Source organism: Phalacrocorax carbo, chromosome 7 (genome assembly GCF_963921805.1).
Source record: "Phalacrocorax carbo chromosome 7, bPhaCar2.1, whole genome shotgun sequence".
Classification (NCBI taxonomy): domain Eukaryota; kingdom Metazoa; phylum Chordata; class Aves; order Suliformes; family Phalacrocoracidae; genus Phalacrocorax; species Phalacrocorax carbo.
In genome coordinates this window covers 889,591-911,588 of record NC_087519.1, presented here as the reverse complement: position 1 = coordinate 911,588, position 21,998 = coordinate 889,591, and the positions used below count along the sequence as shown (strand labels likewise).

At 59.2% G+C, this 21,998-nt stretch overlaps 1 protein-coding gene across 2 annotated transcripts in view; it reads left to right on the top strand.

Moving 5' to 3' along the window:
* Nucleotides 1-13,115: 13,115 nt before the first annotated feature.
* The window catches only part of FRMD5 (FERM domain containing 5), a 29,144-nt gene continuing 20,261 nt past the window's right edge, over nt 13,116-21,998 (top strand). Inside the window, exons 1-3 of one of the 2 annotated variants that reach the window (XM_064455959.1) lie at nt 13,116-13,236; nt 17,648-17,690; nt 18,252-18,330. In XM_064455959.1, the coding sequence (XP_064312029.1) occupies nt 17,684-17,690; nt 18,252-18,330 (86 nt within the window). In that variant the 5' untranslated portion in view covers nt 13,116-13,236; nt 17,648-17,683. The remainder of the gene's footprint in view (nt 13,237-17,647; nt 17,691-18,251; nt 18,331-21,998) is intronic. The other variant, XM_064455958.1, reaches the window with a different exon arrangement.

The window sequence follows — 21,998 nt, the reverse complement described above, 5'->3', positions numbered from 1 at the left end:
CAGAGTAAGTTTTCCAAAGCCCTTGGGAGTGCGGAGCTGTCGGGAAAACTTCCTCATCAAACAAGGAGATAAAACCTCACCAGCCGCAGCAGTGAGGAACGGAGGGGGTTACAGCCACGTCGGTTTGCATGCTGGGAGGCTGGCGTGTTTTAGGCGGGGTAAGTCCCTGATTATTAAAGGATTTTAAAATGTGCGAAGCTGCTGTCCCACAGCGGACTCTTTCCTAAATGGGGACGTAAGCAGAAACATCAGTGGCTGAAATTCAGTGGTGGAGAGCCGTGGAGGACCTTTCACATACGCCAGCATGTCAGGGGTTTTAAAAACCTGCTTGTGGATTAAAACAAAGAATTGATAATCTGGAGTTTAAGGCTCCAAGTGTCACTTCATTAGGAACTTCCCTTCTCAGAAGCTGTATAAACTTCTGGAGCAAACTTCCCCGTTAAGTCTTGAAGACAGAAATTACTGTCTCAGCTAGGAAGAAGGATTACAGATAACAGGGAATTAATACTGAAATGCATATACTATAAATATAACAGGATTACATTTGAGTGTTATGTAAAACTCCTTTTCCTTACTCTGAGCCTCTTCTGGTGGGCAAGGTAGCGGCGGGCTCGGCAGCACGTCCCCGGTGGGCTGCGGCGGAGCAGGTGGGAGTCGGGGCTATCGGGGCACTATTCTGCGTTTCCCACTTCACTCCTTGCTCGCAGCTGCCCTTTGCTCGTCGGGCGACTCTGCTTCTGTTACCGCCTTTGCTGAAAGGGCTTTTTGTGTGCGTTTTGTGGAGACCTGTTTGTTTGGCACACGTGAAAGCGCCTGGTGGCCCAGGGCAGGGTGGGATTGCTCGGGTCAGCGGCGCATCCCCGGCACCTTGCTGTCGGGGGCCAGTGCTCCTCGGGGTCCGCATCCCCCCCTTCCAGGTCCTCCCCAGCCACGTGGTTCTCCATGGCCTTTTATCCTCCTTTTCCCCCATGCTGGGGCTGCTGGTGGAAGCCATCCATGGCGTCCCCCCAAGAAAAATCATTCCCCTTTCGCCCTCGCCCTTCCATCCCGTCCCGCTCGGTGCAGCTGGGCACCGGCTGGAGACGCGCCTGCGCTCGCCCCGCTCCTTCCTGCTGCGCCTGCTCGGGCTCGGCCCCCCAGGTCTTCTCAGAAACCAAGGGACCGTTCCTGGGAGTGGTCCCTCGGCACTCTCCCGAAGTCCTAGCTTCACCGGAGGCTCCGAGAGCATCTTCTCAGGGGCTTTTTATGACACTGAATCGTGTCTGGAATAGGGTCTAAGCTGTGGCCAGAGCACGCTCGAGGACAGCACGCGAGTACCTTCTGCTGAGCTCTCGCTGCCGGCCGGGTTCTCCGTGTGGTTCGGCCGGAGGTGTCGCGGGCAGGGAGGGTGGTCCCGCTCCCTCCTCGCCGCGGCAGGGTCTGGCACCAGCCAAACACGTCCCGGCTGGGCGCCCGGTGCCCCGCTTACACAGAGCAAGTGCGTCGGCTGGTGCAATAGCAGCAAAATAGCCGATAATAATAAATTAGTGGAGAATAACAATAATAATAATAATGCTTCTTTCTGAGGCGATGGAGCAGGGGGCGGCGAGGGGGACTGTGGGGACAGGGCGGGACTGCAGGAGTTGCAGGAGGAAGGACTCGGCACCTGCCTGGGAGCAGCGGGTGGTGCGAGAGCTGCACGGGGCCGTGCCCTCCTGCCCTGGCGGGGAGCGTGCCGTCCCCCTCGGGGACACCCGAGCCGGCCACATTGATGGGGGACCCTCAATGCAGCCCCTTCTCGGGGGGCCGTGGGGAGAGAGGGGTCCCTGCAGGTAGAGCAGGTTGCAGTGCTCTGCTCCGGGTGTAGTCACAGATTTCTGAGCTGCCTGTTCCCTCTCTGGAAACAAATATTCTCGGGCATATTTTTGGCCATTTCCTCCTTGTACCACAGCTCAGAGACACCGACTTAACTTTGAGGGCTGAGGGAGCTGTCATTAGGAGGACTTTATCCTGCCTGCAAAGCGAACATTAACTTTGTCCAAGGGATAGTAAATCCCAGGCTCGTACAGTACAATGCGAAATTTTGAAAATGAAGCATTTAAACCACGATATTGCAATCAAATGGCTAGTGAAAAATCTCTTCATGTTGGCAGTGGAGCTGGTGGGTCTTTGATCTCTCCCAGCTCAGATGTTGCTGCCAAAAAGGCTTAAGCTTAAACTTCACTTTGTAAAATAGACTTTTTTGACAGTTTGCTTTAAAAAATAATCTTACTCTAAGCTCAGGAAGCAGGGAGGAATGGCCAGCCCCACAATGAGATTTCCAAATCAAATAGTGCAGAAAGGAGGTGCTTTCAGCTGCTGCTATTTCTTCTGTAAATCCTGTGCTTAATCCACAGAGGGCTGTGGGGTAATTTGTCGTTTCAGCTCCAGAAGCACAAACGTTGCGGTGGGGCTGGGGGTCCGGCAGGGGCTGGCGGCGGCCGGTGCTGCTCGGGGTGAGCAGTGCTTTCCTGCAGCCCCGGGGGCCGGTCGGGGTCCCTTGTCCCGCAGGCTCGGGGTGCTGCGGCTCGCCGGGGTGCCGGCCGTGCCCTGGCAGGAGAGCCGGGACGCGGCTGGCGCTCTGCGAACGGCCGAACCGGAGCCGGCTGGTGTGGGAGCTCACCCCGGCGGGTTGCAAAGCCCTGGTGCTCCTCTCCAGTCCTTTTCGGCCACATCCGTGGAGCAGATCTGTGACTCCCCAGGCACTGGGGCTGTGAGTGCGGTCGGACGGGCTCCCTGGGGCTCTGAACCCCCTTTCTGCCCGGAGCCCTGGCTCAGTGCAGCCACCTGGCGCTGCCGGAGCCACGGAGCTGGCTGCGGCGGAGGAGAGCTGCCCGCCAGTTTGCGTGGAAGGAAATGCAAAATTATTACACAGGAGGGAAGAGGGAATCTGTTATTACGCAGTCTGGAGCCATCGCAGATGACTCTGGGGTGGTTGATTGGGCCGAGGTGCAGCAGAGCCGTCACCACCACTCCCCAGCTTCTCCCAGCCTGCACCCAGCAGCTTTGAACTCGTCTGCGCCTCTGGGCATCCGACCTGCTCCTCTCCCCCTGCGCACGGGGAGATGCGGGATGCCTCGCAGCTTCTGTTGACGTATTTTCCTCTTTCCCCTGGCAGGAGGTAGAAGGTCCTCAGCCCCCTTGTTTTGCTCCCAGCCCCCTTGCAGACCCTGGCCACAGGCATTGGTCCCCGGGAGCTTCCTCACCACGCAAGGCGTGCATCATGCCTGCTTGAATAATACAAACAGTCCTCTGCTTTTTCTTTTGATCTGGAGCGAGTACACTTCTAGCGTCTCCCCGTGATCGCAGCTAGTGCTTGTCTGCCTGGCAAAGCCTTGGCTGTGAAGCGAGCACGGCAGCTGGGGGGATCAGCCGCTCTCTGCATCGTCCCCGCCATCGTGCCCTCCCTGGGACCAGCCCCTCCGCCAGCTCTGGGCTCCTGGCTGGAGCAGGACCTTCGCGAGGAGCCCACAACGTGTGAGCCGGTCTGGTTTGGCGCGGGGTCAGAAGCTCTTTCTTATCTCGGAGCGGAGTTTTGCAGCGTGAGCGCACTGAGGAGACGGGAAGAACCTGCCTGCCGGGGGATTTCTGGGATGTCCCGTGCCGCGAGACCGCTGGGCGTAGCGATGCTCGAGTGAGTATGCGGTACCCGACCCTCGCCGTCCCCTTGCAAGAGCCACGTGTAAGGTTGGATGATGGAGGCTTTCCAGCAGGCGTACCTGCTCGCTCTGTTGCGCCGTCCCCGTGGCGCAGGGCCATCGGCGGGACCCGGCTGGCTGTCGGCAGGCTGCGGGAAGGGACCGGCTGCTCGGCGCTGGTGAAGGGGCTGGTTGTGCACAGCCTCATCGTGCAAACCGGCCTTGCTGGTGGCGCTGGTCCGCGAGGTGCCAGGTTTGGGTGGCAGTGGTGCTCGGGCTGATGTAGGAAGCTTCATGTGGCTTTGGGTTTGGTGCCACGTGATGCCCAATTAAGAAGCTGGAGTGAAACAAAACCATCATGGCATGTGATAAATGGTTTAAAAAAATGGCTGTGCCATTTGTCTCGACAAGCAAGACTTTAGGACAGACCTGGGTCTCATCCTGCAATGCAAACCTGTCCTTCGCCACAAGTTCACACCTCTGCGGCGTGGCTGGAGCACGCGGATGTGCTGCCGGGGAGCCGTCGTGCTCGGTGGGATGGGGAACACTCCTGCCTGACGTGAGGCACGCCATTCTTTTTCAGCTGAGCTGCTATTTTTAAATATCTCTATTTTTTCTTTAGCTGTGGATGACCCTAATTTTGGTTGAGGAGCTTAGAAAAGCTAAGAATGCAAGGTTAGATAAATCTTCTTAAAGTTTAAAAATCATCTGGGATTCTTCTGTTTGATAGTGCTGGAGGCGTTTATCTCCCTGTAAAAACCTTGTTTCTGTTTTGCTGTGCATCATGCAAAATTCTTCTCGCAGTGATGGGTGGCAGGTTTCAGCATTCTGCACTTCTCATCTTCTGAAGCTTTACCGATGCTGGTGCTCAGCATGGCAAGGCGCTCGGGGGCTCCTCTGCACCGCGCCGGGAAGGGGAGCTGGTGCTGGGCTGGCAGCACCCTTGCTGCCGCGCTGCCGGTCTAGGGCCAGATGGGTCCCGGCTGGGGCTTGCTGAGCTCCGTTGGGCAGCAGACCCTGCAGTCCTCGGCACAGGGAGGTTCCTGTCGCCGAGCTGTGGGAGGGTGCGTTCGCCACTGGAAAATCCCGGCAGGATCTCCCTGCCGTCGGCACAGCGCCGTCTTTCTGTCACCCTGTAAAAAGGGGTCGTAAAACTTCCTGGAAGGGCTTGTTCGCGAGGCTACTGACAGGCCCACCCATCTCCTCCCCGAGCACAGAGCAATAAATCTGTTTGAAGCTGTTGCTGACATGTTAATGCTCCTCAGGTACCTCGTAAAGATGCTGCGGGGCTGGACGGCTCTGAAGTGCTTTGTAGGGGAGCGGCGCAGGTAGCGATGGACTCCCGGAGCCAGGACCTCTCCTCTCTCCCGTGGCAGCAGCCCCCTCCCCAGGGTTTGTCCCTCAGCCAGCTCCGCTCCTCCCTGGGAAGGAGCCCCCCGCTTTGGCCGGGGCGGCAGGAGGGGAGCACACGCAGGCAGCCGCCGCGGCATGGCCGGCAGCGAGCGGGGCCGGCGGAGCAGAGCCGAGCACAGCCCGCGCCGGCGGCTACAGATGAACGGCAACGCGTGTGTGGGGCTGGGTGGCCACGGCGTGTCCCCGAGGGGCTCCCCGCATGCCACCCACAGGCGCAGGGGGCCTGGGGGGTGCAGGGCAGCGAGCCGGGCTGAGCGAAGCTGCGCACGCCCCTCTGAGCCCTTCCAGCCCCAAATCGGTCTTGTCGCAGAGTCTGTCCCCAGAACCCACCCGCTGCCCTAACGCGCTCGGCCGGTCTGCAGAGAACCCGTGGGGCTGTGTGTCGGGGTACTGGGACGTGCTCGGAGCTCCGGAGAAATGGGGAGTGCTGTGAGATCTGGCCCCAGCACCCACAGCCAAGATCAGGCACGAGGGAGGGTGCGGGGCTGAGCTGAGGGGGTTCGGGCCCCCCAGCAGCATCGCCCCGCGCTGCCCTGCAGCACTGCAACCATTCGGGTTTCGCTCGTGCTTCAGGGCGACGCGTGGCGCGGCCGCAGGGACCATCACGGAAAAAATCCAGGTCTGTAGATTTTCTGCCTACCTATGCCCTAGTGCAGCCTTGTGCCAGCAGGGGCACCTCTCATTTAACACAAGACTAGGCAAAATTAGGGACGGCTATGAATCAGAACAATTCAGCGTGGTATGTCACGAGTGACTAGCAACCCGTGCTGCTGGCACAGCCGCTGCTCTGCCTCTGCACGCCAGCCTCCGCCGGGATCGCTCCTTATCGTCCTGCGCGATCGCGCAGTCGGAAGCAGCAGCAGTAACGCACCGCGCTACAGCGTCCCGCTGGGTCTGGGACAGGAGGCTGCGCTTAGCTGCAGTCCCTCAAGTTTTTAAATGTAACAGAAGTTTAAGGCAGAAAAAAAGTCACGAGCAACTGTTGGTATTCGGCGGCAGATAACTCTGCATGGCGCCGATCAGCTGAGCGAGCGGCGGAGCCGGCGTTGCTAGTGGTGCAGCTGGCAAAAGTCTCTCTGTTAGACTGCTGTACCCTCAAAGGCTGACCTCAAAAAACTTGCAAACCTTCAGGCAGATAAAAGTTTCACTTTATAAGAACGTATGAAGATCAAAACATCGAATATTTAAGCTGGTATTATGCAATAGACAGCTCTTTTAAGTTGTCATTTGTAAAGACAGTTCGGATAATTTCCTGAAAGACAGACTCATAATGATTAATTTAGAATATGTTTAATTCAAGTTAGGGAGATCAAAGAGAAAGCATTTCCCCCTGTAATGCTGATGCAGTTTTACACTTTCACTGTCTTCCACTGGACTTGGGGGGGGGGGGGGGGGGCATCTGATTTGTCCTTTGTTGTGATTTCTCCGTGCTAAGATTGCAGAGGAAAGCATTATGCAGACGTTCGTGCTAATTTGGGCCACGGGTGGGGAAAGGGAGAAGAGCTTGTAGCAAATCCCTGCAACACTGGCTTTGGGAGGTGACCAGGGGGGTGATGCTGGGGGTGGCAGAATCATCCCCTCTGCGTTTCTCGTCTAGCTAGAAAGGTTCACGCGTCTGCGGCTTCCTCTGGCATTTTTCGGGACTGTGGTCTGTAACAGACTTTCCTGAGTGCGAAAGCTCAATTAGCACGAGCAGGAGAGAGCCCACGCTGCCCAGCGCGAGCAGCGGTGCCTGGCTGGGGCTGCCCGCGGCGGGGCAGGGTCCGGGCAGAGCGGCCAGATGTGCCACGCGCCGCTGGCAGCAGAGGTCGCACGGTTGCGGCTGCTGCTTCGGTTATTACAGCCCTTCAGGTCTAATTTGGAACAATTTACCAGTACGTCTTTATGCAACTACAGTTCCTGTTATACGGTCAGTTGTTTTAACCTCTGTGGCTGTGTCAAATGTCCCTTTAGTTCAGCCTGGGAAGTAATCTTCTAGGGGAAGAAAATAAAATCGGTATTTATGACTATTTTCTGTGTAATGTGGGAGGAGGTCCAGCCTTCCTAACGCCCACAACAGCTGATCTGGGAGGGTATTTCGTGCCTGAGAGGCGAGCCAGGCTCGGGTGTTTGTTCTGCTGCTCCCAAGGTGCTGCTGCAGTTTCTCCCTTCTCAAGCTCCGTGTTGCTGTTTCAGTCCTCACTGGAAAAAATGAATATTATTTAATGAAAGAACAATAACTTGCTCTAACGCAGGAAAAGTGATTTGGATTCTGGCAGGTTTCGTTATTCCTTTCCATTCTGTGCCCTTGTACCTGGGCCGGGCGCACAGCCTGTACCAGGCAGCGGTGGCGGCTGTCAGTGATGGATGACACACGCAGAGACTCAATTAGCCTATTAATAAAGCACAATCTAGGCCACGGTTTTCTGAGTTCGGCACCTAAATCCGTATTCAGACTGATAAATGGCCTGATTTCCCGAGCAGCTGCCGGCGGTGCCGGTGTCCACCGCGAGCTGGCGAGCCGGCCGACAGCTCCCTGCTCAGCCGAGCCGTGGGCGAGGGGCGCACCCCCGCTTTGGGGTGGGAACGCGCGGGCACCGCAGCCACGGGGACCCGGCCCGGCGCCGTCCACATGTGCGGGAGCAGCAGCCGATGGGAACGTGCCAATTCCCAGCTGCATTAAATGAACGCCTCTGCACGAGGGAGCTAGGGAGGGCTGCGGGGGTCCCGGGGGAGCTGTGCCAGCCCAAGGAGTCGCCTTTGGCTCAGGCTGGAGCTGAGCAGTTGTGCTCAAATGCCGGGTTTCTGGTCCTCAAGCCATGCAAAAGGGGATAAGGCTGGTCTGGATGGGCCCTGGGCTCCCCACCATCCCTCTTGCTCCCAATGCATCTGCTCTCCCCACCATGGACTGGTATCTTGTTCCTCTGCGGGGTGGTCTTTGCTGGGCACCGTCTGAGGGTGCTTCCTGAGCACGGGACAGTGCTGGGGGCAGCCGTACCCGGGGGCTGCGCAGGAGCCGCTGCACAGGCGCCCACCCTGCCTGGCCACGATTCCTCGAAGCCTCGCGGGGCTGGTGCCCACCCTGCAGCTTCGCCAGCGGGTCCCCAGCCCACGGCCGTGGCTGCAGGGCTGCAACAAAGGCAGCTGACCTGCCTGGCGCAGCGGGGGATGGCGACAGCACCATTAATCCGGCCCGGTGAGGGTCCGGCGTGCAGGGCAGGCTGCGGCCGGTGGCAGCTGAAATAAGAGTTTCGATATCCGAGTATGGAAATGGGAATCTTTCATTTGTTTTCCAGTGCTGGGTGCGTTTGGACATCACAGCAAGGGTCAGTGGGGACTTTGCTGTTTGGCCTGGGGAGGAGGAGGCGGGGGATGCAGGAGAGGAGAGCAGGCAGTGACGATTCCTGAAATTTTAGCTCTGCGCTGTCAGAGCGTTGTTCATGTTGGCTGGCAGGACTTGCTGCCTGCAGGGAGTTTTGTTTGTTTATGGTTTCAGCATCTCCCAAGGACTGGGATGGGTTTTGGCAGCAGTGCTGCCTGCTCAGCTCCAGCCCATCTCCCCAGCCGTGCTGCGGCTGCAAAACGCTTCAGCTGCCTCGGTGCCAACTCTGATGGCACCACTCTCAGTGCTCTCCTGCCACTTCACCTTCTTTCTGCCCAGAACAGCTGTCCCAAGTCTCCATTTCCACAACAGAGTTGCTTAAAAACTCGGTAATAAATTGGGAAAGAGCGTGAGTCAGCCGAGCTGGGCCAGGCTGGGATCGACTGCGGTGCCCAGCCAGCAGCCCTCCCCAGCTGCAGGCTCTGCAAGCAGGTTTTTGGCTGCTCCGCTGCATTTTAACAGCACAGCCCAAAAGCCCAGCGCCGTTTTACTTCGGCGTGAGCCAGGCGAGGTCCGGCGAGCCTTTTACTGCCAGGCTGCAAGGCTGGGCTCTTCCAGGTGAGCGCGAGGGCAGCGTGCTGTGCCATGCCAGTGCCAGCCAGCCTGGCCGGCACGAGGACACTTGTCCTCTCGGGTGCCAAATAACCTCACAGCCCCGTGAGCATCCCCTGGAGGCCTTAGCTGCGTTCCCTTGGGGTGGTGGGTGTCCCCCCCAAGGAGCTGCATTCCTGGAGCGGGATGCTGACCCACAGCTGGTGCATAAGCAGCGACGCAGGGGCTGGTTTGGGGCTGCAGCCCCGCAGGCATCGCAGGTACCCTCAGGACAAAGCAATGAGACAGCAGCCGTGGCTGGGGCTGCCTTCAAGCTCTGGCTTTTGATGGCATCTACTGCTGCAGCCGTGGGAGGTGGTGTCACACGCAGCAGCTTCTCCAGTGCTCCTCCTTGGATGCTCTGCGATCCCTCCTGGGGGATTTGCTTGCAGGAAAGCAAAACCTCACTGTTACCCCCGGCATAGTGAGAGTGAAGCCACGAATCTGTTTATTGACCCAGAGAGGTTTTGCAAACCACAGAACAGAGGAGCTTTGCGTCCCGCGGCCGCAGCTGCCGGCGTGGCTGGAGCAGAGCTGAGCAGAGCCCGCTGCGGCCGTGCCACGTGCGCTCACGGGGAGCACCTGGCTGCTGAAACTTCATCTCAAAGCCATCCTGTCTGCTCAGACAAAGCTCTTCTGGAGCCAGTTTTGTTTGGTGTGTGCACGCAGCCTGCAGGGACGTGGGTACAAGGCTAGTGGTGGTGGTGGGTGGGCTCTGTTTAATCTACAGAGATGTGATGCTTCTGAGAGCGGTGAACGTGCCTGCGCCCCTCGGCATGGGGAGGGATGTCTGAACGCCCCCGAGGACTCAGGCTATGGCTCCGTGTCTTTAACGCCGTGTGTTTTACAGCGCATCAGTTGCTGCATCCCAAACGGATCCCGCCAAACATATCTGCCACAGGAGGCTTTTTAAGACTTGACTTAAGCTTGGCCGATGCTGGAGTGAGTCCCAGCCCATTCTGCGAGCGAGGAGTGAAGGAGGGGAGAGCAGGGGCTTGCTCCCAGGGCTGCCAGGCTGTGCAGATCAGCCCATGCCTTGGGAGGCTGCGGGGATGAACCTCGGAGGCAGCCGATGGATCTTCTCCGTTGCCTCCAGGTATTTTGGTGAGACCACCATGCTGATGCCATGGGCACAGAGCTGGGCTCTGAGAGATAGATGCCAGTTGCAGAGGGGAGGGCTGGGGTATGCCCCGGCCAGAGGGTTGGGGCACAGTCGCCAGCAGGATTTCCAAAGGAGGCTTCACATCAGCAATCGCTCCGAGGCCATCATCTGGGAGCAGCAGGGTGCGGTGAGCACCCACCGCCCCTCAGCTGAGCTTTGCTGGGCAGCACCGGGGTCTTCCCTCTGGCACGGGGGCTGTCTGTCCTCCTTCCTTCTGTTTAGGCTGCAGCTGGAGCGGGCGCTGCACGCCCCGTGTCCCCCCCAGCCCTTTCCCCTGTGCCGCGCAGCCCATTCTCCTGCCGTGTGACTGCCCAGAGCGCTCCATCAGCCCGTTGGCGCTGGGCGAGCGCTGGTGCTGCCGCGGCCGGGGGAGCGGGACGGGCTCTCCCCGCGCACCCGCCTGCAAAGGCAGAGTTTGCGCCCCGGGAGCCGCGACGGCCCCTGCCCCGGCGGCAGCGCTGCCCGGGGCTCGCCGCCTCGCGTCACCTTGTCGCTGCCCTGGTGCCTGCCAGGCTCCGGCACCAGCGCCGAGGGCAAGCCGTTCTAGCAGCTGCGTGATCGCAGCCCGAACTTTGTGGCTCTCTCATCGAAGCACTGTTTATTTAAAGTGCAGAGGCGTTTTTCATACTGTACCAAGCCCTGGGAATGGGTTAATGCCAGCCCGGCGGAGTTCCCTGATCGCACGGCCTGTGTCTACTGAGTGATTATTTGATCAGATAATGCACGTGTTAAACGTATTTGTCGGGAAACAGAAACCTGTGTTATCTGACGGAGGCAGCGCCAGCTGTCAGGAGCAGCCTTTGATCTGCGGCGATGCTGCGCTGCGAGGCGGGTCCCCCATGGGCTGCAGCGCGGCCGCTCCCGGTCCGTCTGCAAAGCCCAGAGCGCGGCCGAGGGCTGGCAGGCTGAGGGGCCGGGTCCTGCCAGCGCATCCCCGCAGCCCGGGCGCCTGGCTGCCCTTTGCTCTGCCATAAAGGGGCAGAGACAGCGGGGTCTGAATGATTTTGCCTCTTCTCCCTCCCTGTTCCCAGGCAAAGGGCTTTCCCAGGGCAGCAGCACATGCTTTAAGCTTTTCAGAAATAAATAAAATACTGGTTTTGATCCAAAACCTGACTGAGAGGACCCCAGCCTCAGCAAGTGCTGGGCCTCGGGGTGAGACCACCGCGGAGGTACAGCTCTGCTCGGCTCGGAGCTGCTGTCCCTGGGATGGATCCTGTGGGCAGCTCCGCTGAGCAGAGGTTCGTTAATTATCCGGGTGTATCTGGGCTCTTGCCCACGAGCAAAATGTTGTAGTGGTTGATTATGAATTGGATAGAAAATTTTGGAGTAGTTAAATTGCTGTCGTATAAGGGGTTTGTGATACAGCGTTGCACAGCTCTACGCTGGTCTGGGTGAATCAACCCCTGGCTGATGAATAAGCTCTTGTGGGGGGGGCTCTGTGGCCCTTGGGGTGCGATCCTGGGGAGCAAAGGAAGTGTTGAACCAGAAAAGCCTCCGTGTAACTCCTTATTCTTCTTGGCTTATTGACGCAAAACCATTAGCGGGTGGGAAAACGGTTTCTGGATGAAGCGGTGATGATCTTTCTGACAGAGGGGATGCAGAGCCCACCTGCAGCAGTGACCCCCACGGCTGGATGAGCTGTGAACAGACTTACTGCAGTCCCGGGGGCTGTGGGTGGGTGTCACCGGGGTCCTGGTGCTCTCGGCTCTCTTGGGTGCTGCATTTCCACACCAAATGCAGGAAGCACCACGGCGTCCTGGGCCAGCACTGCTGTGGAGCAGCTCGCAGCGCTCAAATTCGGCGTGTGCTTCATTCTTTGCAGCGCCGGAAATTAAATTTTTAATAATTTTGAGATGTATTGGATTTTATAACTATAATATTTTAAAATTCCCCATTAATGCTCAGTCTAGCACTGTCTGGAAGTTGTACTGGCACACAGGACATTATAAAGCTGTAATTCTCATTGCGCAGATGCTCCCGCACGCTGAAGGGTGGGGGTCTGGCAGTACAGGCTGGTCCCGGAGAAGGTATAAATCTGTGCAGTCCCTCTGCCACAGCCTGCAGCGATGCTGAGCCCAGGGACAAGGAAGGGGGATGGTTTTTTTCCTAAAAGCTCAATAGCAGAAGAGGGCACAGAAAAAATATGCTAAAAATAGGTAGGTCAGCATTGGACTCATGCCGGAGTGCCCGACCAGGGAAAGACTGTACGAGAGGAAAAGCGATGAGGTGATGGTGAGCTGTGCCGTGCCTGCGGCGAGGGAGTCCAGCAGGGATCACAACAGCAGCAAAGCTGTGACCTTGCTGATCTGAGCACCTGAAAACACGGGCCAGGCACACAGACCCCCAAATTCACCCTCTAACGCTTCGCTATGCCTCGAGCTGCAGGGTGGTTCCCAGACAGACTCGGACCTTGGCCACAGTTTTCTTTATGCTTTTAAAATGCCCTGGGTGTGCCGTGGCGTTCGGGCTGTGCTGGGGGCGGTTGCTGTTCTGACCCGCTCGCGCGCTGGCGGAGCGCTCGCCCCACGCTCCATCCAGGCAGCGTCGCCCCTGCAGCGCTGCCCAGGGCCGCCTGGGCGCAGAGGTGTTGTCCCGGGTAAACGTGGCTTTTGGCCGATGCTGCGATCTCCCGCCGAGCCCCGGGCAGCCTCAGCATCCCACCCGGGCACGAGCAGCCGCTCTCTGGACAGGGATGGGGATGGGGATGAGGACCAGTGCGCTATGGGGTCCGGCTCCTGGCTGCTGTTGGGCGGCCCCTCGGGTGGGATGGGAGACGGTTTCTGAGCTGAAAATATCGCTGGGAAAGCACCAGGGAGGTTGGTGGCATTTGCACCACCCTTGGCATCACCTGACAAGTTGCGGACCCTTTGCCCACCCGGCGTGCCCCAGCTCCTCTGCTCCACCGCCATCCTCCTGCCGCCTTGTAAATGAGTTTCTTTGTCTTGCAGAGAGATGCCAAGGGCCAGTACCTGTTCGACCTTCTCTGCCACCACCTGAACCTGCTGGAGAAGGACTACTTCGGCATTCGGTTTGTGGACCCCGACAAGCAAAGGGTGAGAGCCCTTCGTGCCCGGGCTGGCTCGTTGGGGGTTCTTGCAGCTTGGTGGTATCAGGCTTGTCCTTGCTGCTGCAGCTGAAAACCAGACCGTGAGGCAAACGGCTGCGATTAGGTTCGGCTTAGGGAGCGATGAGGAGCTCTTCCCCAGCAGCTCTCCCCAGCCCTGCTGCTGGGCAAGGGGGTTATGGGTGCCAGCGGGGTCATTGCTTTGCCCGTGGGAAGGGCATCGGGGCTCATGGCCCCCTGAGCACCCTAGGGGAGACCCCCTGCCCCTTCCCACCTCTTCTGCCAGGGCCAGGGCTGAGTCTCGCGCTGCAGCCCCGGGGACGGGGCGCCCGGGAGCGCCGGCTTCCCGCAGCAGCAGCCTCGGTGTCCTGGCCCCGCTGACGCGTCCTCGGGACGTGCGAGCCGGGGCATCTCGCACGGCGCTCAGATCCCTGCGCGAGCGGCGAAAGCACCTTGCGTTTGTCACGTGAGAGGATTTGATGCTATCTCAAAGGCGAAGATGGAGATCATCTGACACTGGGTTTGCAGGACTGTTTCTAGAGCAGAGTCGTGTTTTAACACTGAGATTAGGCCATGCGACAGCGTCGTACTGGGAATCCAAACACTTGCGCCTGTTGCCTCGGGCAGTGAAGAGCGAAACATGACGTTGGCGTGCGTGGAGCTGAGAGCCCGGCAGCACAACCTGGTCTGACCTGGCAGTGCAGCTCCCACAGATCCGTGCTGAGTCCCCGGGCAGCTGCAGCGGGTCCGGGCAGAGGGTGGCACAGCCTCCCGCAGGGGCAGAGCCCCACAGGTGGGTCCCGTGTGCCCTGACGAGCTGGATTTCCACGCCGTAGTTGTACGAGTGAGTCCTGCCGCTTCGTCAGGGTTAACTGTCCACACTCCTTTTAAAGCCCATGCAGAATGCAAGCTCTGCACAATCGCATACTAAATCGCTGCTTGCCATTAGAGCATCTGAGGTTTGTGAATGAGAAGCACGGTGAACGCACTCGCAGGCGTAGCTATTAATAGCAATCTCGTGTTGCGCTTCCTGCTGATCAATATAAGCCACCGTAACAAGCAGTTTCTGCTCCTCAAGGCACCTTCTGCGGGGCCCGTTGTAGGGAGCAGCCACGGCTGAGCAAGGAGCTGGGCCCCACGTCGCTGCTGGCAGCCGGGGAGCTGCTCCCTCGCTGCCGCCTGCGGTGGGACAGGGCCGGTCTGAGCCCTTCCCTCCTCGCTTCCCCCTTCCAGGGGCACCCACTGGCACTTGCATGGGTTGTCTCACCCAGAGCAGTAGCCTCCTCTTCCTCATCCTTCCCACCTTGCTAAGTTGGAGCCATCAGGGAGCGTGAGAGGCTGCTGGCTCTCGCCGTGTCTCCGGACCATCAGCCCCCCACGTCACCTGTGTCCCCCGACCTGTGTTTTCTGGGCTCTCTCCCTCCCGACTTCTCCAGCCCTCTCCCAGATCTGCCTCCTGGCCGCCGCCGTCACGCCGCCGCACGGCCTGATGGCTGGGTTTGCAGTGGCTCTGGGTTGGTGGCTCTTCAGCACCGGAGAGTGGCGTTTTTCTTGCATGATGCTGGCAGATCGTTCACTGCCACTCCACTTGTGTTGGCTCTTTGTTTCCCTGCTTTTTTGGTGAATTGCCTCTTTGAACACGTGTAGAAATAAAACCCTGTGCATAATGCAGGAGAGAGAGCGCAGCTGAAGTCCGCACTCGCCGAGGGCTCCGCACGGCGCTCTGGAAGTCACCGTGGAGGAGGTGTACTGGGGTGTTTGCCTGGAGCATCTTCTCTTGCAGCAAACGAGGTGGAGAGCACAGGGTCCATATCTCGTCTGAGCTGGTGCAAGAAGAGGATGTTTCTCTGCTGTCGTGCGTGGTGGTGTCCATGTCCAGGGCTGGATCCTGCCTGGTGCTTCTCCCGCCCTCTAGATGCAAAGCCCAAAGCGGGCAGTGGCTGCCGGCAGCAGCGAGGGAGCCCCCCGGGGAGAGGGGCACAAAGGCAGAGCTGGCACGCTTGGCGATGCCGAGGACACTCCTTTTACTGGTGCTTTGCTTCTCCTGGGAATAATCCGATTCAGTTCAGGCCACAAGGGTTGAGGGAAGAGCCACCACTCAGCTTTGAGCAGCATCCCAGCGTGGGACTGCTCGGCAGGGAAGACCCCTCTGATTGAGAGCCAGCCCCATCCCTGAAGCTCATGGACACTGTGGCTGTCAAAGAGCTGCCCGGGTTTAGCATTTCCTCAACTGAAAGTGCTGCCTGAGATGAACTAAGCTGTCACTTCAGTCATTATTTCTGACGCACAAGTCAATATTCCTTAACGAGAGTGTGCTCTGCCACGTGCCTGGGCCGGGGAGGGGACCGCGAGCGGGGCCGGACTCTGCTCCTGCCCGGGGCTGGGCTGGGAGCTGCCGCACTCGTGTGATGTGGGAGAGGCGGCTGCTGCAGCCCGCAGCGCGCTCCAGGCACGGCTGCGGCTCCTGCAGTCATTGAAAACCTCTTCGTTTTCAAGCGTGGCCATGAGGAGCCTGTGCACTGCCCTGGGGCTGCTACAAGTGAGATGCATCTGTTGAGAGGACAGGGCCACAGACAGCAGAGATGCTGAAAAGTGAAGAAAAAGAGAGAAAAAAATCCTCCCTCCTTGCCCATCGTTTCCCTGGAGTCTGTCGGGTCTGGGCCGGAGGATGCTGGTGCCAGCACCCAAACTGTTTCAGCCCAGTCCAACAGGCAACGGTGCTTCTCCCCAGCGTGGTGGGGACTGTCGTGACCTGGAGGTTACCTTGGTCCTGCGGTGGGTTCCTGGGACTGGGGCAGGCGTTTCCTGCAGGAGCCCTCTGCGATGCTCTCCCTCCCCAACGCCGCTGTCGGAGCCGCGGGACCGCTCGCTGCCAGCGGCCGTCGGATCCCACGGGGCTGCCCCGCACCCCCAGGCTTCCCAAAGCCTCATGCCCCAGGGCCTGTGTCTGCGCAGTGACGGGAGTCACTAACGCGAGGGACCAGGCCCCCCGGTAACTGGGCATGCCGCAGCCCCTCGACCCCTGCCGCTGGGTTTTGCAGTGCTGCCAGCAGCGCATCCGTGTCAGGCGCCAAATGCATCCCAGAAGTGCCCGAGCGAAACCCAGCCCCGCGCGGAGCCACCGCTCACTGGCTTTGTCTCGGTGACGGACATTAATATTTAGAAGTTTTCTGTGATAACCCCAGATTTCCTTGATATATCTTTGTAGGTCTGTAATCGTTTGTGCTAACTAGTGTTTGCCTTAATTGTAGTCACTTTGCTTCGGTGTTTTGGGGTTCCCTCTTCACACGCACAAGCATCTGAAGCCGCTTCTTGACTGACAACGCTTTGTTTCCTAAATGTTCCTGCTCAAACGATGTCAAATCAAAGCAGCAGCTGTTGCAGAGCCTTTGCTGCAGGCAGAGCTTGATGGTTTCCTTTTGATGGCGCAGAAGTGTAATTTCAGAAATGCAGGCTTGAACTCAACCTTCCTGGAGTCGTCGTGCTGTAATTATAGATCCCAGTTCCTGCTGGGGTTGGGCTGGGTGATTTCAGCCGGCCGTCGCAGCCGGCGCCGCGGCGCGATCGCCCTCCCCGGCAGAGCCGCGCTGCTGTGCGTCCCTGCCTGCCGGCACCGCGGCGGCACGGGCAGCCGCAACCCCGGGAGCTGCAGGGCCCCGTGGCCGCGGCGGCGCCCCAGGGGAGCCCCGCGTTCCCCGGCGCCACCGGCCTGGGGGGAGGTGGGTTTGCACTTTCTGCGTGCAGGACCGTGCTTTAAAAATCCGATTTCAAAGCGGCCAGTCCGTGTGCTTCTCCAGGGCCACCCAGTGCACGCGTGCAACCATGTGGCACCGGTGAAAGGAGATTTTAACAACTGGGGACGAGGTGCCTCGGCACAAAAACGTTCACCTCCTTGCTGTGAGAGCTTCCTCAGCTGGCTGGCGAGCAGAGCACCGACAGCAGGGGGTTGCTGAGGCTGAGGAAGGAAAGACGAAGGGAAAACGCCTCCCAGCGAGCCCCTGCTCTGCACGGTGCCTCTCCCGGGCTGGCAGAGGGTCCTCGTTGGGCGCTGAGCAAGCACAGCCGCTCACCCCCGCGTCAGCGGAGCCCGCCTGGGCCACGGCATCGGCCCGATGGGGCTGCCACGAGGGGATGCGGAGGGCCCAGCCCTCCCTGGGGCCGTGCAGGTGGGGGGCGCTGGGGCTCGGGTCCTGCTCGGGCCCTCCCTTGGCTGCCGGCCGGGCAGGGGCTGCACCCCGCTCCCACCTCTGCCGTGCAGCTCACAGACTCTGCCACAGCAGAGGCTTTTATTTCAAGCAGGGGTGGTTTTTTGTTTCTTTAATTTTGCCCTGAAGAGTCAATATCATCAACTGAAAGCATTTGTTACTGAGTCGTTTTAATCACCTTCTTTTTCATTTCAGCATTGGCTGGAGTTTACCAAGTCGGTTGTGAAGCAGATGAGAGGTGAGTAACTGCTGCGAGCCGATGTCCTGGGCAGGCGGCCTGTGCTCCTTTCATTTAGACTTATTTCCATTTTCTCCGATCCTTCCCCTCTGGGGTTAATTCCCAGCACATGTGCCAGAAAAAGGGCCTTTTTGATTACCCACAAAGCTGTTCTGCTGGGTCAAAGCGGGATCGTTCGCCGCCGGTCCCGCTGCAGTCGCAGCCAGCCGTGCCCCCCGGCATGCCGGCGCGGGCACCGGCCCTGCGGGGACCACACGGGAATGATGGGATGAGCAAAGCGAGATGCGGGGAGCGGGGTGCATGGTGGGCAGACGGGGCTGCGGGCACCTCCCCGCGGCTTTACTGGGGGGATCCACACCACCCCATGGCTGCTGCAGCGGGGAACGGCCCCGCACCTGCTGCTCCCTCCTTACCGAGGGCAGCTGGGTGTGTTTGGGGGTACCGGGGAGGGCAGGTGAGACCCCCAGCAGTATCTGACAGTCCCCTCGAGCAGTCATTCAGGAGGAGGAAGGGGGCAAACCCTGCCACTCGGTGACTGCGGTATCGCTCTGCTCCCTGCAGCCCAGCCTCCCTTCACCATGTGCTTCCGTGTGAAGTTTTATCCCACGGACCCCGCCGCTCTGAAGGAGGAGATCACCAGGTAAGACCCCGGCACACAGGGACCTCCAGCCCCGCACCGGCCGGCACTGGGCAGCGGGGGCTTGGCCAAGGCAGAGGAGCTCACCCCACCGAGCTTTGGTTTATAGTCAAGGGAGAGCAACAGCCATTTAGACTTCCAAACCAACCTGAACGTTTCTGGGTTGTCGCAGTTGTGTGGAAATCCCCAGCTGTGCTTTGTCAGCGTGCGGAGCCGCTGTGCCTGGCGGGGAGCACCGGCTGGGGGCTCAGACCCGCTGCCTTGGTCTTTGGCTGCGGTCGGTTACAAAAAGCACGTTCCCAGGGCAAAGTGCTCCGAGTGCAGCGCTGCGCACCGTAACGGCCACGGCAGCTTCGGTACCCTCCTGCCGATGCAGAACGGCTCCTGGGCTGCCCCGGCCACGTGCCCTTCCACGCAGCTCTCCAAAATCCCTCCTTCCGGCTGGAACCCCCCGGTCCCAGTCGGTGCAGGAAGGTGGGTTCAAGCAGAAGCAGCGTTTCACCTGTGAGAGTCTGCTTCTGCTTCTGCTAATGCTCTTGCCACTTCTGAATCAGCTGTTAGAGCCGCTGCCTGAGCACATCCTTGGCTCAGGGTGTCATCAGGTGTGCGTGGCCTGTCAGGAAGGGTTTGAGTGTCTCCAGTTCCCTTGACGTCCCCTGGAAGAAATTAGCCACATCCCTTTTACGTAAGGGGCATGAATGCTCTGGGAGAAACGGGCGATAAACTGCGATGCAGAAACTTGACAGCGCTTCTCTCGAGTTTCTATCTTTAGGGGCTCTTCATGCCGCTCTTCCTGCCAGAAGGAAGGATGTGAAGAGCACTCGTGGAGAAATCGCAGGGGCTTTGCAAAACAAGCTGTGACTGTGGCTCTGCGGGGCACGACAGCCCAGACCCCCCCCCGCCTGCCGTGGCGTGGAGGGCCGGGTCTCTGCCTCAGGCAGCTGGGCTGGCGCCTTTGCTAAAGGTTTCTGCGTTTTTCCCCCAGAACCTTTTGCCATTATTGCTGCAAATAATTCTCAGTTGTCTTTACACGCCTGGGGTTTGTTAGGGAGAAGGTAATAAAATGGTGTGGACCAGGTGCAGGCCCGCTGGAGGGGGCACGGCAAGGGCACAGAGCACTGCCATGGCGTGGGCAGCCCACCGTCCCCGCCAGCCCGGGAGCAGGGCAGGACCCCTTGCTCCCCCAGCAGCTCGCTGCTGCTGCACCCAGCGCGGGGCGCAGACCGCGCCGTTTGCCCGCTCTGCAGGGGCGCGAGGAGCACATCAGCCTCACCCGAGGGCTGGGTGGGCGACACCAGCCTTGCTTCTGAGTTCCCAAACAGAGTAGATTTTGGGCACGCAGGCTTCATTAAATGCTGAATAAAATTTATTAGAGATGTTTGAAGGTGCTGCAGGGAATCTTGCGTCTTCAGGTGAGGCGAGAGCAGAGAGGCAGCGTGTCAGCACGCCGCGGGACCGGGAGCAGACCTGGCCTGTAGGCTCGGCCTGGGCTCGGCGCAGGGGTGGCAGAGCTGGGAGAGCCCGGCGGGCCGATGGGGCATTGGGCACAGCAAGGGCCGCGCCCCCCGGTTCTGCTAGAGAAGGACAAGAGGGAAGTGCCTTTAATCGCCCTGCTGGTGTGTCAGGCACCACAGCGTGCTTTCGCCTCGGTGTGCTGTCCCGGGGACGCTGGGTACGAGGGCTGAGCCTGGCCCCGCTGTGTGCCCGTGGCAGCGAGACCCCAGGCCCAGGTGGGGGTTTCCGTGAGGGGCTGCGGCAGCAGGGACCACTGTTGGGGCAGTGGTGGCACGCACCCTGCCCGTGCCCGGGTCTGTCGTGGCTCCCCGTGGGGCCCCCATCACCTTTTAAAGCAAAGCTGTGAGTTCGTCAACAGCGCTTAGATGTTTTCTGGATTTTTCTCGGGTCAGGATTTAAGGCCCCCTGCTCCTCTCACAGGTGGTGGGGGCATCTGGGCCCCTCTGCTCCCCGCTGGACTCTCACCCAGGTCGAGATGCTTTAAATGAAGCTGTAACGCAGATAATGAAGAGGGGCAGATGGGTCAGCCCCAGGGCTCACCGAGGCTCCTGTCCTGTCGCTGGCAGGGGCCGTTTGCCAAGTTAGACGACAGAGGTGGCGCGGATGAACCTCTAACTCAGTGGTGTCCCCTCGGGTCCATGCTGCACTCGTCCCCGACACGTGCCAGTGACGTTACCCTCGGGGCTGCGAGGTCCCTTGCCAGCCCTGCACCCAGGAGAGGGCTTGGGATTTGCCATCAGGGTGCTTTGGGCGATGAGGGGACTGTCACCTTTTGGGTAGCAGCTCCAGACCACCAGCTGTCCTCCTCCAGTGCCATGCAGAGACTGGGGACAACTCGTGCAGGGACCTCTCCCTTTCCCTCTCCCTCTCCCCTCCCCTTTGCCATCCTTATTTTCAGACTATTTGGCTGGTTTTCCCTGGCTTCAAAGCACAGATTTGTTTGTACCTTAGAAAGTCCGTCGGCTCGCTCCTGGTGCATTGGCAGCTGCGGACAGCTAGGAAAAGGATCCAAAAGTGTTTTGGGGCAAAAAAAGTGCTGGCTGCTGACCCCCTGGAGCTGGGCCGCTGCAGTGGGTGCCAGCAACAAGCTCTTGGAGGGAAATGTTTCACCTTCCTTCTGCTTTTAGTCGTTGGCGTGTGTCCTTATGTAAAGGCCGGGCCAGGGAGGTGATCTGGGGAAGTGACATGTGAGGAAATGACTGAAGAAATGCTTTTTCCGACGGTGCCCTGGATCTTTGGGGCGTGAAAGCGTGCAGGGCTTGCAGGGTGCCGCCTGCCAAAACGCAGGTAAGGGCTCCACACAAAGCCAGCGAGCTGCGTCTGCGAACAAAGGCTCTGGGCGTGGGGAAAACCCGTCGTTATTTGGGTGTGCAGCTGCTGTGCTCCCCTCTTCCGACCTCGGCTTTCACCTGTGGTGTGCCTTAGTCCGAGGCAGGAGGTCGTCAGTGCTGGAGAAGGGAACCCCTTGTTTACTTGTGAAAAACAGGGACAAAAGTAGCACAAACTTCTCTCGATATCGTCAAAGCAGGCTGCAAATGCCACGTTGCGCTGCGGGCAGGCAGCTGCTGCAAACCGCAGGACCCCCAGCGTCTTGGCCCCCGGTACCCTGAAATGGTGACTGGTTTTGGCACGCACTCGGAGGGGCTGGGTCTCGCAGGCTGAAGCCGCGCAGCCCCGAACCCCTCTGCACATCCAGGCCCTGCGCGGGGCCGCCCTTTCTCCGTTTGCCTGGGGGATGATGCTCTGCTGCCATTCGATATTCCCGGCGAATAGCTGGGTCCATGCTAAGCGCGCTGAGAATCAAGTAGTTACTGATAGAGCTAAATACATTCCAGGATTTAATTCTTGGTATTTTCAGTCTGCTTCTGCAGGCAGCAAATGAGAGAGGATGTGTGGGCTTTTGCAGCCTGTCACGCAGCGTGTTTGGAATATAACTGGGCTCAGCTTTTTGCTTCAGTTTTGCATTAATAAACCCTCCGTGTTTTTGTTGGGCGGATCAGTTAGAAGTAGAGGATGGTGAGGTGTTTCAAAAACTCTTCTGGAGTTTGGTTTCCCCATGGTGATGTACAAAACTAATGAAAGCTTTACTTGTCTTTCACAGGACCCAAAAAACAGAACTAGAAAACCCATTAAGATGTTGTTTGGAAGCCTGAGAA